The following is a 13,720-nucleotide window of genomic DNA, read 5'->3' as shown; positions in this document are numbered from 1 at the left end:
GCTGTGGCGAATGATTCCAAAATCGTAGTGTGTGGGTCACTTCCTGGCAAGCTGCAATCCACCTTAAACAAAACCACGCCAGTGGCACTTTCTTAACCTATCACTTTTCATTCCAAGTCGCACCGACACAGATAGGTCTTATGGCAACGATGGGATAGGAAAGGGCTAGGAGTGGGAAGTGGCCGTGGCATTTGCCTGGTGTGAAAATGGGAAACCATGGGAAAACTCTCCCAAGTTAAGAGCCTCTGGGGCCCCCTTTAGTCACCTCTTATGACAGCAGGGGATACCGTGTGTGTTATTCTACCACCCCCACCCACAGAAGGATGTTAGATTCAGAAGACAGTGATGCTGAGGGTGACAGTCATTTGAGTGATCCAGGTAGTGGCAGCAAGTGACAGTCACATTTTAGACATTCAGGCAGAGTGAACTAGCGGAACTGATAGCATGAGAGAGAGAGATTTTATGTTTCACGTTAATTTTTGCCATAGTGAAAAAAATTGTTCACGCTTGAAGAAAGAAAAATTGCCAAAAGAAATTACTTAACAGGTGAAAAATAAATACTCGATGAAAGGGTTAATCTTATTTCCGATGCCTGTAGAGTACATGGTTCAAAGCTTCCGAGGCACTTTAGTGAGAAACTGATTCTAATTTGATTTGAGTTTGTTCCTTTCCTGTTGATGGCCATTTGTACGGTGTTATTAATATGCTAAATTAAGGTGTTATTTTGTTTCTTCTTGCCCAAAATAGTTACTAAGACACTTTCAATGACAAGTCTTAAAATATATCGATCTCTGAAACGCAACTCTTAGTGTTATTTTGCGTCTTATATACTGGGATTCACATTGAAACTAACAGTAACTTACATATTTTTGTAGTATTTAAAAATTGAAATCTTGCCTGAAAACTGCCAGCTAGTGGAGAAAGGAATTATGTCCATTTTTAAAAAAATGTGTTGCCTATATTTAAAACTGTTTGTTATATTAAAACAAGAAGGTAGTTGCTGTAAACAAAATTAGGAGGATACAATTGTTGTATTTTGGTGGAAAAACAATTTTTCCTTCTGAAAAAATGAGAAAATGTGGCTTAGTTCTTTTCTCCACTGACCGATTCAATTCAATTTGTATGGATTTCTCAGTTCTACAAAGTCAGACAAAGCTGTGGTTAACAATGTTGTGAACTTTGCAATTGTTGTTTTCATAATCAGTAGAAAACCTACACATATCCATAGATTTTATACCGATTTTATTATTTAAGAGGGAAATTGTGTGAGTGCCAAGTGGGGAATACAGCTGCCTGTAGAGCACCGTGTGCCACGCTCGCAGCTGAGCGCACCGAGTACAGTTTTTCCACAATTCAGGAGTTACCTAGAGCATACCTTCATTGCATAGATCTTTCTTATTTCCATGCTTCTTCCTGTCAAGAAGCTGATTGTTCATTACACATAGCTGTGTGTTCACAAGGTGAAACTGTTGCTGTCTTCCCCTTAATCCTCCTAAATAGGAGTAACATTGCTAAGAATATTTATGTTTTCACATTTATAATGGCTGTAATACGAAGTAAGAATAGAAATTTTAAAGAAATATACTAGGTGAGTAATCATTTTTACTGACAACTTAAGTTAGCGAGGAGCTCATACACAGTCAAAATCATAAGGAAACAATAGGTTTTTATAATCACAATCACAGTTTTACAGAGTTTGTATCTTATCAGCTGCAAATAAATTTCTTACAACCATGCTTCATATAGTATTGTGGGATAGTTTCATCAATGCTGATAGTACTGCTGGGGCATTCATTCTTGTATGAATTATTTAAGATATTTAAAATTGGAGGAACTCTGAATGCGCTATATTTTCCTGTATATTCTACATTGTTGGCTAGAGAGGTGCCTTTTAAATTTCTTCGAAGCACTTGCACTGTATAGCTTTGGTAACTAGAGGTATGTGCAGGTATGGTTCTTTCTCCAGTAAAGTCTTTTGGATGGAAGTGTGTGATAACCTGTGAAAAGTATTTAGTTTATTGTACATCCTAAATCATTCACTAAATGCTGAGTAGCATACCTATTTGTCTTTTTCACTATATGATCGATTAGGGTACGTCCAAGATGCACACTGGTTTTCTGAGTCAGACAGTCGGCGCCGAGTCGGCATAAGTATATCTTTTGTTGCTAAGCAGGACTGGCCATAATGCACCTGCGCGCAGGAAGCCTGCGCACTGGTAGTCTGACTGAAGTGTTTACCAGAATGATTAGTTCATTCTGGTTTCAGACAACCTGCCGCGCATGCTGTTGATTTTCATGTTGAGCGTGTTTGACATTTTGTTAACGATGGATATCGAAGATTTGATTTCAAAAGTTCAACTTCATTCTCCGATATGGGATAAGCAAATTAAAGATCATTTCAAGAGGAACATCGCCTGTGTTCTATTTTTAACAAAATAAAATAAAACCTATCCGAACTGATTCTGAAATATTCGAAAAATCTCTTTTCTACGGCAAGTAACTGTGGAAAAAGGTGTTTGTACTCCCCGTAAATAGATCTTAATTCATTAATTGGATATATATCACTTCTCATTCGTTTTAACTTGGTTTTAACATTGTCACTTAGCAGCAATAGAGCTGCAGCCTGTTCTCTTGTTAGTTCCATGCCACACTGATCACTTGTATCTCATATATTTTCTTTTGTGGCAGCTCTGTCTGCGCTGACAACCAGCTTTCATAATGGCCACATCCCACCTGCCGCTCTCCCCCTGTGGGTGGGGGTGGTAGAATAACACCCACGGTATCCCCTACCTGTCGTAAGAGGCGACTAAAAGTGCCTCAGGGGCTCTGAACTTTGGAGCGTGGGTTGGCAACCACGGGGCCCTCAACTGAGTCCTGGCATTGCTTCCACTTACTTGTGCCAGGCTCCTTACTTTCATCTATCTTATACAACCTCCCTTGGTCAACTCTTGTTCTTTTCCAACCCCAACGGTATTTCGTATGGAGGCCTAGGAAGTCTTTTATTTTAACGCCCTTCGTGGCCCGTATCTTCCTATGGCCGATGTCTTTATTTTTCAAAGTGTCGGATCCCTTCCATTTGTTCTCTCTGATTAGCGTTATAAAGAGGATGGTTGCCTAGTTGTACTTCCTCTTAACACAATACTCACCACCACCACTACCTGCCGCTCTGAGTCAGAGAGTCAGCGCCGACTGTCTGACTCTGACAACCAGCGCGCATCTTGGACGTATCGTTAGATTACCAGTGAGGTGTAATTGTCTCCATCAAAAGTAAGTTTAATAGACTGCGGTTTGTCCAGCAATACTAAAAGAATTAGGCAAGGATTGTAACTGTTGCCTGACTCGTTTACGTTAGCAAGGAATCCTGGCACCAACTGATGATGTGCTCGGTTCTGGCTCCTCCTCCATTGTCATTGTTGTAATTGTGCAACAGTTCAGACTATGATCAGAAGCTCCCATCACCTGTGCATCTGACTTACCGGAATCCTCATCGCTGTCAGCTCCTGGATTTTCCATGTGTGGGCAAACCGCAATGGTATATGGCAGTTCCCCATTTTCATAATTTCCCTTGGCATGTGTGTGCACGCACTAGAATAACAGTACTGAAATGCTACTTGATAGGGTTGCTTCTATACTGTACTACTAATTGTGCTCATGCGATATTCCAAGTGCTGCTCAGCAACTTTAGTTGCCACTAATTTAAAACTGCTTCTGTACATCAAGGTATTCTGTATAAGTGCTTGATTATGGAACTTTCCTCTAAGCCAGTACGAATTTTGAAGTTACAGCGCCGGGCTGAATGGCTCAGACGGTTAAGGCGCTGGCCTTCTAACCCCAACTTGGCAGGTTCGATCCTGGCTCAGTCCGGTGGTATTTGAAGGTGCTCAAATACGACAGCTCCGTGTCGGTAGATTTACTGGCATGTAAAAGAACTCCTGCGGGACTAAATTCCGGCACCTTGGCATCTCCGAAGACCTTAAAAAGTAGTTAGTGGGACGTAAAGCAAATAACATTATTATTATTATTATTATTATTATTATTATTATTATTATTATTATTATTATTATTATTATTATTATTATTATTATTATTATTATTATTATTATTGAAGTTACAGTAGTAAAGTTACTGAGTGTGGGAAAATAACGTACATGTTCAAGGTTCTGTCAGCTGTGTAAAGTAGATCACTCGGGGCACGGTGTGATCTGGAGCAACAATGAAGCTCCATGTTGAGGTAGTAGGAGTCCACATTGATACTGGTAAGATCAAATCCAGGGATGCCGCTTGTTTTCATATATCACCAGAACATGAAACATAGCATGGCAACCTAAGTTGCTGGGGACCACTAATTGGTTAACATAAGCCCCAGTGAACAATGGACAGACAAATCAACTCCACATTAGAACAGACTTGTTTTGTTAGTATGTTGAGCTTCCATTGAGTTGTTGCAAAATGTGGTCATTTAACTCTGATTTTATAAGTTGGTCCTACCTTTCAACGTAGAGTGGGGTGAAATACTTCTTTCCGTAAGGCAAGATATAATCTCCGTTTTCCATCACCGCACACTGGGGTTCCTTGTAGGTGGATCTATCATTGCATGGTACCGTGCCTGGTCAATAACATCAGCTGATTTAGCTTGAACCACTCCTCTAAATGGGTAGAGTTCATTCCATTGTGATAATAATACTTCCTTCTTTACCAACAAACATAGTTCAACATGAGGTAAAAAAAAAAAAAAAAGGAGCATCACTCTTACAATCATTGCAACAAATGAATTTCATTTTTGTTCTGTATTGCATTGCTATATATTGACACAATTCTCAAAAGTTCTTTTATTTCTAGGCCCACCTATTTAGTACAAATAGTCAACATTGTATTGAATAAGTGGACCTGAAAATAAAGTTCTCTTGAGAATGTTGTCAACTTATCATCATGATCACTCCTTCTGAAAACAGAGATCTCAAATGGGAACAACAGGTATCACTGAGAATGTCTGTGTTTCACGTGTTTTCGACAAATTCCATAAATGATTTAGGCCTGAATGGGGAAATGAGATGAAAATAAATCCAGTGCGGCAATGTGGGAACATTGCACACTCAACACAGCCATTATGTTGTTGTTGGCAGCTGCTAAGTTTCCTGGTCAAGTAATAATCGGTAAAATAATCCGTGGATGGGTGTTGGTTTTTCTGTAAATATTGATTATGAAAACTGTAATTGCAGTGCTCATAACGATGTTAACCACAGCTTTGTCTGACTTTGCAGAACTGAGAAACCCATTACAAATTAAACTTCATTACTTATTAAGGTATAGTGATAAACTGATGTAAGTTTGAAATCTTGTTTAGGATACTTAAGGCTATCTTAAATTTCATTTTTCTCACATTCAGATGGTGCGTTTTGATGTTGTGTGGTTTTAAAATTGCAGTTTGTCCAGAAAATGCCTAGAAACACATTCTTTTTTGTTCTGATTACAACATGACAAAAAAGTTTTATACCACTGTAAAGCAGAGAAAGAATGGTGCTATAATATGGTCGAGATTGGTGCACCTATTTGTTTTTTATAGCTTGAGTATATATAATTTTGAATCCAACAGTAATATTACTCTGAATCAAAGCATACTATTGGTTCCAAAAGGATTAAAACAGGGAGAGTCATTACTAGTGGATACAGGATATAAAGTTGAAACAAAGTTTTCCTCTTATTTAAGGTTATTGGACTGATCATGAAGGCTACATTTCAACTATGTTTTTTATGTATTCAGTATAGTATATCTTATCTGCATAAAATTCAAGACAAGAAAACTGACGCTGAACATTCAACGTTCCGCATGTCGTGATGAACTTTTGAGGACCCAACCAGCCTTTGGATGCAGCAAACAAGAAGAAACAAAGTGAGGAATGAAAAAATAAAGGAAGAAATTAAAGTGGAGAAAGTAAGTGATAAAATAGAGAAAAGCAGACATAGTTGATTTGGACATGTTAAAAGGCGAATGAAGGGGGAAAAGAGAGAGAACGGCATAATACTACGGAACTTAAGGGTAGGATGGTAGAAGGCCATAGCTAGAAATTGGGACTTTATGAAGGCCCATATTCATGTCCCTCCCATTGTCTGATACCCTCATTCTTGATGGGTGCAGACCATTTTTTCCTACAGGAGTTATAGATGAGACAGGAATGGTCTGCTCCAATAACATATACAGTATACTCTTCATGTGGTCTTGTTCATCCAAGCTTGCTGATTAACAGAAATTAATGTGAATTTCCTCAAATTCAAATTTCAGACAGAGTCAGCGGAAGAAGCATGTGCCAGCGAGAGCGACAAGGGCTCGGCCCGAATCGAGGAAGAGGAGACTGATGTGCCCATGTTGGATGACGAGACCAATTCTTCTCATTCCAAGGCTGACTATTTTCCATCTCAGTCTGCTAGCCCTATCTTCCCACCAGCTGCAGATGTTCCTTCTCAGTCAGTGAGTACACTTACTTACATACATACATACATACATACATACATACATACATACATACATACATACATACTTTCTTTCTTTCTTTCTTTCTTTCTTTCTTTGAAATTACTGTTTTGTCTACTTTGGTTCAAAACTTCCATCCCTTCATCCTTACGTTAATACCTACAGGCTTGGAAACATTGAGGCAGTTTTCTATTGAGATACAGTAAAGTAGTATTATCATTGCCAGGGCTCTCCGTGTACTGCAGCTAGTGAGTCTCCCCTCTCAGAAAAGAAAGATGAAGATCCATATCGGCAATCAGTGAAGGCCTCTGAACCCATACCAATCAGGTACTGCTTCATGCACTGTTTTAAATTTAAGTTACTTTTGTTTGGAAGAAAAAGAGGGTGAGTGCACTTGTTTGGTGTTTGTAGAGTGTCTCCAGGACGGAGCCCCAGTAACGATCCTTTGGAGATTGTTGTTCAGCCGTCGCAGCGCAGCCTGTCCTACACGGGTGCAACTCCACGTAGTCCAGATAGCGAACCTAGGGCTCGCAGCTTTGATCACCAACGTGAGGAGAATCCAGACAGAGGTATTTCTTTTACTTGGGATGCATTATTTGTGTGGCATGGTTTCTTGGTTTGTCATTTAACATGTTCTTCCCATTTAAAGCTGAAGTCTAGTTTGGAGTGCTTTGGATTGTAATGTCTTTCCCTTGCAGTTAGGTGTACTGTTGTAGGCATGGCAACAATAACTCTTAATGGTGTATTGTGTTAAATAGTATTTCATTTTCATGATCAAATGTTTAATACTGTTCTCATCTTAGAAATACCAGTTAATAAGATAATGTTTCATACATGTATTTTCTCTGCAGTTTCTCTTAATGGTTCCGTTAAGGAGAAATGATGTAGCCATTATTGGAAACTGGTATATGAAACTTATTGGTTGAAATAGAATGTCACTGAAAAGTGGAAACTAAGGGAAATATTACACAAATTAAGAATTTTATGTTTATTGTTAGTAGTAGAACTCGGAAGAGATGTAAAGTGAAATAACTCCAGGATTGCCTAAAGATCAAATTATATTAAAAAAATGAACATAGAATTGGAAACGCCTTGAAATTGTTCAGTTAATATCTTGCTAGATCAGAATGCAAACTTGTGGATTTGAGAATTGAACAGAACTGATGGTAGTTAGGAAAGGCTTCACCATTAACTCTGTTTCTGTCTCTACTTAAAAAAATTCAAGATATGTTACAACTTCTGCTGTAGCAGCATTGAACCGCTCATTAGCACTTTCACGCCCATCATCTGAGTGGGCTATTTAAATAGCTGGTCCAGCTATTCCAGCTGTTACCAGCGCAGCAAACAACAACAAATTATTTTCATAATAAGCTCTAAACAAGATATGGAAACAAAATTTTGCACGTACCTTAAAGAAGTTCTCTAGTATCTCTGGAAGGTGTGGTAGCTAATGTTACACCTTCAGGTACTGTGCTTTCTGTCACGTGTCCAGGAGAATCTTCCTCACTGTCATCACTGTCACTTTCACTTACTTCAGGAATTAGTTCATCACCTGAGTCTTCATTGAAAAGGATGTTGACAATTTTGTCAACACTTATATTGTCCCTAAGTGCCTTGGTTACACTTCAGAACGTGACTAAAAAGGCTTGTGCAAACCAACTACACAGATAGCTTGGCCAGCACTAGCCTTCGTTCCGAAACAGGGGGGAAAAAAAGCATGCATACATATATATATTATCATTATAGACCGTTATGCCTTTCAGCGTTCAGTCTGCAAGCCTCTGTGAATTTACTGAACATCGCCACAATCCTCTCTTTGTAACTAGTGCTGTGGCCTCATTTAGTTCTATACTTCTTATCTTTAAATCTTTTGAAACTGAGTCAAACCATAATCGTCTTTTTCTTACCCTCCATAACAGAGTCCATTATTCTCCTAGGTAACCTATCCTCCTTCATTCGCCTCACATGACCCCACCACCGAAGCCGGTTTATGCGTACAGCTTCATCCATCAAGTTCATTCCTAACTTAGCCTTTATCTTCTCATTCAGAGTACCCTCCTGCCATTGTTCCCACCTGCATGTACCAGCAATCATTCTCGCAACTTTCATGTCTGTTACTTCTAACTTATGAATAAGATATCCTGAGTCCACCCAGCTTTCTCTCTCTTAAAGCAAAGTTGGTCTAAAAACCGACCGATGTAAAGATAGTTTTGTCCAGGAGCTGACTTCCTTCTTACAGAATACTGCTGATCGCAACTGTGAGCTCACTCCATTAGCTTTACTGCACCTTGATTCAATCTCCCTTACTATATTACCATCCTGGGAGAACACACAGTCTAAATACTTAAAATTATCTACCTGTTCCAACTTTGTGTCACCAATCTGGCATTCAGTTCTGTGGAATTTCTCACCTACTGACATCAATTTCATCTTCGAAAGGCTAATTTTCATACCATACTCATTGCACCTCTTTTCAAGTTCCAAGATATTAGACTGCAGGCTTTCGGCGCAGTCTGCCATTAAGACCAAGTCGTCAGTATAGGCCAGACTGCTTACTACATTTCCATCTAACTGAATCCCTCCCTGCCACTTTATACCTTTCAGCGGATGATCCATATAAACTATGAATAGCAAAGGTGAAAGATTACAGCCTTGTCTAACCCCTGTAAGTACCCTGAACCAAGAACTCATTCTACCATCAATTCTCACTGCAGTCCAATTGTCAACATAAATGCCTTTGATTGATTTTAATAATCTACCCTTAATTCCATAGTTCCCCAGTATGGCGAACATCTTCTCCCTCGGTACCCTGTCGTATGCTTTCTCTATATCTACGAAACATAAACACAACGGTCTATTTTTCTCGTAATATTTTTCATTTACCTGGCACATATTGAAAATATGATCCTGGCAGCCCCTTTGTGCTCTGAAACCACGCTGGTTTTCATCCAACTTCCTCTCAACCACTGATCGCACCCTCCTTTCCAAGATGCCAGTGAATACTTTCGCTGGTATACAAATCAACGTGATACCTCGATAGTTGTTGCAATCTTTCCTGCGTTATATTATGCCATCATATTTTACTCATTATTCATCTAGCTCTTAATGTAAAAACAGTCAATCATTTGTACTTTGCAATGCATGTATCATGTATACATGTATACAAATTTTATGTTATGTACCCTGCCCACTTCGTGATTTCTAGCTGATGATGACGCCATCAAGCGTCGAAACCGGTACTAGTAATAATAAATAACATGTTGTGAACACCTTGTACAACACATTTTGTATTGAATAGGTCGAACCTTCTTTAATTCTAATTGTGAATCTCAGTTCAATACGGGAAAATGAAGTTCTTAACTTATAATTACAGAGATTCCTCTGGTTTGAGAAAAGTAGGATTATTTCTCAACATGACTCGCCTTATTAAACTTCAAAGGGTTACAACATTGGTTAACTTGCTTAGGCAGCACATTTTAAAACAAATATGATATTTAAGTAATACTTTACAAATTTACTGTCTCCTGTTATTACAGTATTTACGAAACAGTAACATTCCATTCCTTGTTTTCATTTTTATCTTTTCCGAAGCAGTCCTATACATTTTACCTCGTTTCTGTACATTCTTGTTAAACTCAGCATAGGATCGAATTTTGAAGAAGTGACTAACAATTTTTCCTTTTAAATTACAGCATGTTGGAGAACATATATTGGTACATTTAACATTCAAATTTTTCTCCGTTACAAGATTTGTACCATTTTGCATTATATAATGCTTATAGTCCCTATAGAAGACCTCACAGTTACAAATTAATTTCATAACTTCACAGTTTGGTTTCTTTAGACCACCTAAATTTTTAAAAATATGAATGTTTCAGAGCCTGAGTCAGAACACTCATAGTTAAAAAACCTGTCTGCGTATAGGCCTACCACAGATCTTGGTTTGCAGTAATGCATTTGTTGTACTACTACAAACGTTAAACAGATTATTTGTCATATGAAGTTAGTTTTGACAAATATTGTAATTGTGGTAATTATTTGTCATATGAAGTTAGTTTTGACAAATATTGTAATTGTGGTGTTTGGATGTTGAACTCCTGTTGCCGGACTTTGGGGGCAGAAGTGAATATTGAATGATCAAGGTGACTGAATTAAAGGGGTGTAGTAATGTCAGTGGGAGCTGGATGCAGGTTTAAGTCAGCAGTTGAAGTAGAAGGTGTAACAGAGGCAGTGGAGGAATAATGCAGACCAGAAGGGAATCTTAACAACCTGTATCCCACAGTAGACACATTACTACTACTACAAAACCCACCATTATGTAATAAATATCCCCTCAAATATAGCACTGTTCTGTCCCTGCACGCGGTGATTAAAGCAATACGTTCAATGTCACGAAGCAAGTGTTCGTAGGAGAAACTAAAGTTTGATCACATGGCCCATTGCGCATGTATGAACCAAAATGGCGGCTAAGCATACCCATCCTCTAGAGCCTTATATACAGCATTTACATCATCAGATAGAGCAATAAACAACCCACTGCGACAAAAAAAATTTAGTGAAAAGAAAAGGTTTATACAAACATAATTGAATCTAAAAAATGTGTTAAACCTAAGAAGAAAAGAAATGAAAACAAATGATGCAGATGGAAACGAACAATAAGTGCACGTAGTGAGGTTGTGGACCTCTTCGTCTAAAAATTTGTAGTTTTATAACAATTCAAAATAGGATGAAATCGCTGTCGGAAATTCAAGCCAACAGTCTGCCTTTGTAGAAACACCAGCACCACGAATGGCTAGGAGGGGAGCGAAAAGGTTTTAGAAACCAAGCCTGAGAGGAGAGAAATGTGCAGGTGAAATGCATGTGACAAGTGATGGAAAAACACAGATGAAATTTATAACATTAGAGCAGCAGCATTCTTTTATATCTTCTCAATCTAGCGGTCTCGTTCTTGATTATTGTTTCACAATGTTGGCTGGTTTGTTTGCCTTATTTTAAAAAGGTCGGGAGGGCGCGGCAAAAATAGAGAAGATGTTCATTATGTTTTTTGGCACATTTTTAGCTTGTATTATGTAAATTACTTTAACCCTTTCCGGCCCGAAAGCGCCCGACTGTTCATTTAGCCTTCCGGTCCTTAGCGCCCGAAAGCGCCCGGCTGCATTATCTGTATTCGTCTGCGATCTGTGCGATAGTTTTTTATTTTTCTCATCAGAGAAGTGTTTATAAGGCATTTATGAACACACAGTGCAATTTACAAGTCTTAGGAAATAAAGGACGAGAGATAATCTGTCTTGACGTTGGCTAGGCAACGGTCTTGAACTTCCGCGAGCGCGGGTCAGCTGTTTCGTCCGTAAACATGGCGGGATTGAATATCGCGTATATTGAAACTGAGCTAAATATGGGCGAAAAAAGTGACACAGAATCCTTGAGTAGGGGTGCAGGTGAATGTTTAATGAGTGAATAATGTATCAACGAAGATAATTTTAGTGATAACAGTGATATGAATGAAAACAAATATCGATAAATCGGACCTGATGGCGATGCCATGGCAATTCAGGTAACACAAATATTACGTTTCGTTACTCCGAATTATTAAATGGATGATGATGAACCTGCGCATAATTCGGAAAGAGTATTAGGGGAAAGAGATTGTTTTTGCGTATGTTAGGAGGAGAAAAACTATTCAGTGACATAGCCTATTGCGCATATAACAATGCAGCCTTCAAACAGTCGCATTCCGGTAAGATAAAACCAGAATGGGAAGACCCTTGCCCAGATGAAATACAATCTTATATACATGGGCATCATTCCACTTCCAAAATCACGTGATTATTGGTTTTGAGGGATTCAGACAACATGGAAATGTGACAAATGCAGACTGTCTCTGTGTCGAGTATCACGAGGAGGGGGGGGGGGGAACACATTATGACTCAATAAACAGACAAATGGATGTGATGGTATATTTTCTAATGTTATTGAAAATTTGAATTCATTGTGACCAATAGTTTTTACTGTATTTAACTTTTTCTGAAACAATACGGTCTGTTTCAGTTTTTGCTAAATAATAGGTTGAAACCTGGGGATAAGCGGAGTGAAAATGCGGGCGGGAAAGGGTTAAGCCCCCCCTATTTCACTGAAAATGGCTCAAATGAGTCGAAACATGTTTGAATTTGATTACTCCATCTAATTATGAAATTATATGATGTACCAGGCGAGTTGGCCGTGTGGTTAGGGGCATGCGGCTGTGAGCTTGCATCCGGAAGACAGTGGGTTCGAATCACACTGTCAGCAGACTTGAAGATGGTTTTCCGTGGTTTCCCATTTTTACACTAGCCTGTACCTTATTTAAAGCCATGGCCGTTTCCTTCCAACTCCTAGGCCTTTCCTATCCCATCGTTGCCATAAGATCTATCTGTGTCGGTGCGATGTAAAGCCATTAGCAAGAAAAATTATATGATGTATTGAATTAGGAGAATACATTTAATTTTTCCTTTGTAAAGTGAAAACCGTCAATACGGAATGATTCTAATATCTTGTAATAAAAGTTATAGGACAAGAACTGTAGATCTCTTCATACTACTGGGTGCGAATGTGCTATGTGTTTTGTGATACAACTTACCGTTTAGCCACCAAATACCTCAAAACGAAGGTAGGCACTTTTTTCAGTATTTTGGAGGGGTAGAAAGTTAAAGGTTTGAACATCTTGGAATTTTTCCATCAGTTACAGGCTAACCGCTATATTTTACCAAATTTTAAATTTCTAGCTCATTTGGCAGATTGTCTGTGCCATCTTGATTGGAGTGGGGGAGGGTAAAATAGGTTTTTTAGGGAAACTTTTAAGCCCATGAAAACTATAGGTCATTGCATTGGAAAAATATATCCCACTGGGTGAAAACAATTTTCTTTTACTGAGCCCCAATTTTGAAACCCCCCAGCCTGGCAACCTCAGGGAAGACTGCACATAACCAAATTAGAGGTGCGAGACCCCAAAATTACATCAATGCTGGAAAGTCCATTTGACAGAAGACCAAAAAATAACTGATCACCCCACTCGTGCCATGGGATTGATGAACTTTATGTGGGAAAATTCATTCTCCAGTGACAAAGTTGTGTTTCCTGTGGGGTTGATGATCCCCATATACTGTAAACCGAACACGAAGTATGGTGCTAAATTCGTTGCCACCTCTTACAGAAGGGGTCATTTTAGCGTTCATTGCTGGGGTTGGTTTACCTCCCACGGTGCTGGGATGTTGT

The 13,720-nt window shown here is 38.8% G+C and overlaps 1 protein-coding gene across 11 annotated transcripts in view; it reads left to right on the top strand.

The window, feature by feature from the left end:
- The window catches only part of l(1)G0196 (inositol hexakisphosphate and diphosphoinositol-pentakisphosphate kinase), a 543,939-nt gene that overhangs the window by 455,917 nt on the left and 74,302 nt on the right, over positions 1-13,720 (top strand). For all 11 annotated transcript variants that reach the window (XM_067147825.2, XM_067147823.2, XM_067147820.2 and 8 more), the window contains 3 exons: positions 6,281-6,466; positions 6,696-6,796; positions 6,881-7,038. In XM_067147825.2, the coding sequence (XP_067003926.1) occupies positions 6,281-6,466; positions 6,696-6,796; positions 6,881-7,038 (445 nt within the window). The remainder of the gene's footprint in view (positions 1-6,280; positions 6,467-6,695; positions 6,797-6,880; positions 7,039-13,720) is intronic.

Source organism: Anabrus simplex, chromosome 5 (assembly GCF_040414725.1).
Source record: "Anabrus simplex isolate iqAnaSimp1 chromosome 5, ASM4041472v1, whole genome shotgun sequence".
NCBI lineage: Eukaryota > Metazoa > Arthropoda > Insecta > Orthoptera > Tettigoniidae > Anabrus > Anabrus simplex.
This window is presented reverse-complemented; position numbering and strand designations above follow the sequence as displayed.